Below are 2,500 nucleotides of genomic sequence, written 5' to 3'. Positions count from 1 at the left end.
AGATAACCTGGGGGTACCTGGCCTATCAGAGGGTAGTACCAGGACTGGCTAGATAACCTGGGGAACCTGGCCTGTCCAGAGGGTGAACCATTGCTGTACTGTACCTTGTAGAGGAGTGCAGTACCGTTGTCATTGTGGTAGAGACAGGAGATGTTCTTACAGACACCACAGCACATCGTCTGGTCTTTGGGAGGGATGTATATCTGGTTCTAAAAGATAGTACAGGCCTATGGTAACATATATATTCATATATACTGTAGTAACAGTTATAATACCTGTATTATATATATATATATATATATACACACACTACTGGTCAAAAGTTTTAGAACATCTACTCATTCAAGGGTTTTTCTTTACTTTTTACTATTTTCTACATTGTGGAATAATAGTGAAGACATCAAAACAATGAAATAACACATATGGAATCATGTAGTAACCAAAATGTTAAACAATTCAAAATATATTTTACATTTAAGATTCTTCAAATAGCCACCTTTTGCCTTGATGACAGCTTTGCACACGCTTGGCATTCTCTCAACCAGCTTCACCTGGAATGCTTTTCCAACAGTCTTAAAGGAGTCCTCACATATTCTGAACACTTGTTGGCTGCTTTTCCTTCACTCTGCAGTCTGACTCATCACAAAGCATCTCAATTTGGTTGAGGTCGGGGGATTGTTGAGGCCAGGTCATCTAATGCAGCACTCCATCACTCTCCTTCTTAATAAAATAGCCCTTACACAGCCTGGCGGTGTGTTGGATCATTTTCCTGTTGAAAACAAATGATAGTCCCACTAAGCCCAAACCAGATGGGATGGTGTATCGCTGCAGAATGCTGTGGTAGCCATTCTGATTAAGTGTGAATTGTAAATAAATTCACAACAGTGTCACCAGCAAAGCACCCCCACACCATAACACCTCCTCTTCCATGCTTCACGGTGGGAAATACACATGCTGAGATCATCTGTTCACCCACAACGTGTCTCACAAAGACACGGCGGTTGGAACCAAAAATCTCCAATTTGGAACTCATCAGACCAAAGGACACATTTCCACCCGTCTAATGTCCATTGCTCGTTCCCAAGCAAGTCTCTTCTTCTTATTGGTGTCCTTAAGTAGTGGTTTCTTTGCAGCAATTTGACCGTGAAGGCCTGATTCACACAGTCTCCTCTGAAGAGTTGATGTTGAGATGTGTCTGTTACTTGAATTCTGTGAAGCATTTATTTGGGCTGCCATTTCTGAGGCTGGTAACTCTAATGAACTTATCCTCTGCAGCAGAGGTAACTCTGGGTTTTCCATTCCTGTGGCTGTCCTCATGAGAGCCAGTTTCATCATAGCACTTAATGGTTTTTGCAACTGCACTCTTCATGTCTTAAAGTAATGATGGATTGTCGTTTCTCTTTGCTTATTTGAGCTGTTCTTGCAATAATATGGACTTGGCAAGAGTGTGCAAAGCTGTCATCAATGCAAAGGGTAGCTATTTGAAGAATCTCAAATGTAAAATATATTTTGATTTGTTTAACAGTTTTTTGGTTACTACATGATTCTATTATGTGTTATTCCATAGTTTTGATGTCCTCACTATTATTCTACAATGTAGAAAATAGTTTAAAAAAAAGAAAAACCCTTGACTATGTAAGTGTTTCTAAACTTTTGACCGGTATTGTATATGTATATATAAACTCAGCAAAAAAAGAAACGTCCTCTCACTGTCAACTGCACTTAACATGTGTAAATATTTGTATGAACATAACAAGATTCAACAACTGAGACATAAACTGAACAAGTTCCACAGACATGTGACTAACAGAAATAGAATAATGTGTCCCTGAACAAAGGGGGGTCAAAATCAAAAGTAACAGTCAGTTTCTGGTGTGGCCACCAGCTTCATTAAGTACTGCAGTGCATCTCCTCCTCATGGACTGCACCAGATTTGCCCGTTCTTGCTGTGAGATGTTACCTCACTCTTCCACCAAGGCACCTGCAAGTTCCCGGACATTTCTGGGGGGAATGGCCCTTGCCCTCACCCTCCAATCCAACAGGTCCCAGATGTGCTCAATGGGATTGAGATCCGGGCTCTTCGCTGGCCATGGCAGAACACTGACATTCCTGTCTTGCAGGAAATCATGCACAGAACGAGCAGTATGGCTGGTGGCATTGTCATGCTGGAGGGTCATGTCAGAATGAGCCTGCAGGACGGGTACCACATGAGGACGGAGGATGTCTTCCCTGTAACGCACAGTGTTGAGATTGCCTGCAATGACAACAAGCTCAGTCCGATGTTGCGGTGACACACCGCCCCAGACCATGACGGACCCTCCACCTCCAAATCGACCCCTCTCCAGAGTACAGGCCTCGGTGTAACGCTCATTCCTTCGACGATAAACGCAAATCCGACCATCTCCCCTGGTGAGACAAAACCACGACTCGTCAGTGAAGAGCACTTTTTGCCTGTCCTGTCTGGTCCAGCGACGATGGGTTTGTGCCCATAGGCGACGTT

At 43.1% G+C, this 2,500-nt stretch overlaps 1 protein-coding gene across 1 annotated transcript in view; it reads right to left on the bottom strand.

Annotated features, from left to right (window-relative positions):
• Window positions 1–2,500, bottom strand: part of otog (otogelin) — a 111,938-nt gene that overhangs the window by 8,307 nt on the left and 101,131 nt on the right. Inside the window, exon 46 of the mRNA XM_082957550.1 lies at window positions 105–209. Within this exon, the coding sequence (XP_082813676.1) occupies window positions 105–209 (105 nt within the window). The remainder of the gene's footprint in view (window positions 1–104; window positions 210–2,500) is intronic.

The sequence above is a fragment of the Salmo salar genome, chromosome 11 (assembly GCF_965601325.2).
Source record: "Salmo salar chromosome 11, fSalSal1, whole genome shotgun sequence".
NCBI classification, from domain to species: domain Eukaryota; kingdom Metazoa; phylum Chordata; class Actinopteri; order Salmoniformes; family Salmonidae; genus Salmo; species Salmo salar.
Note: the sequence above shows the minus strand (reverse complement) of the source record. Positions and strands in the feature narration are given on the sequence as shown.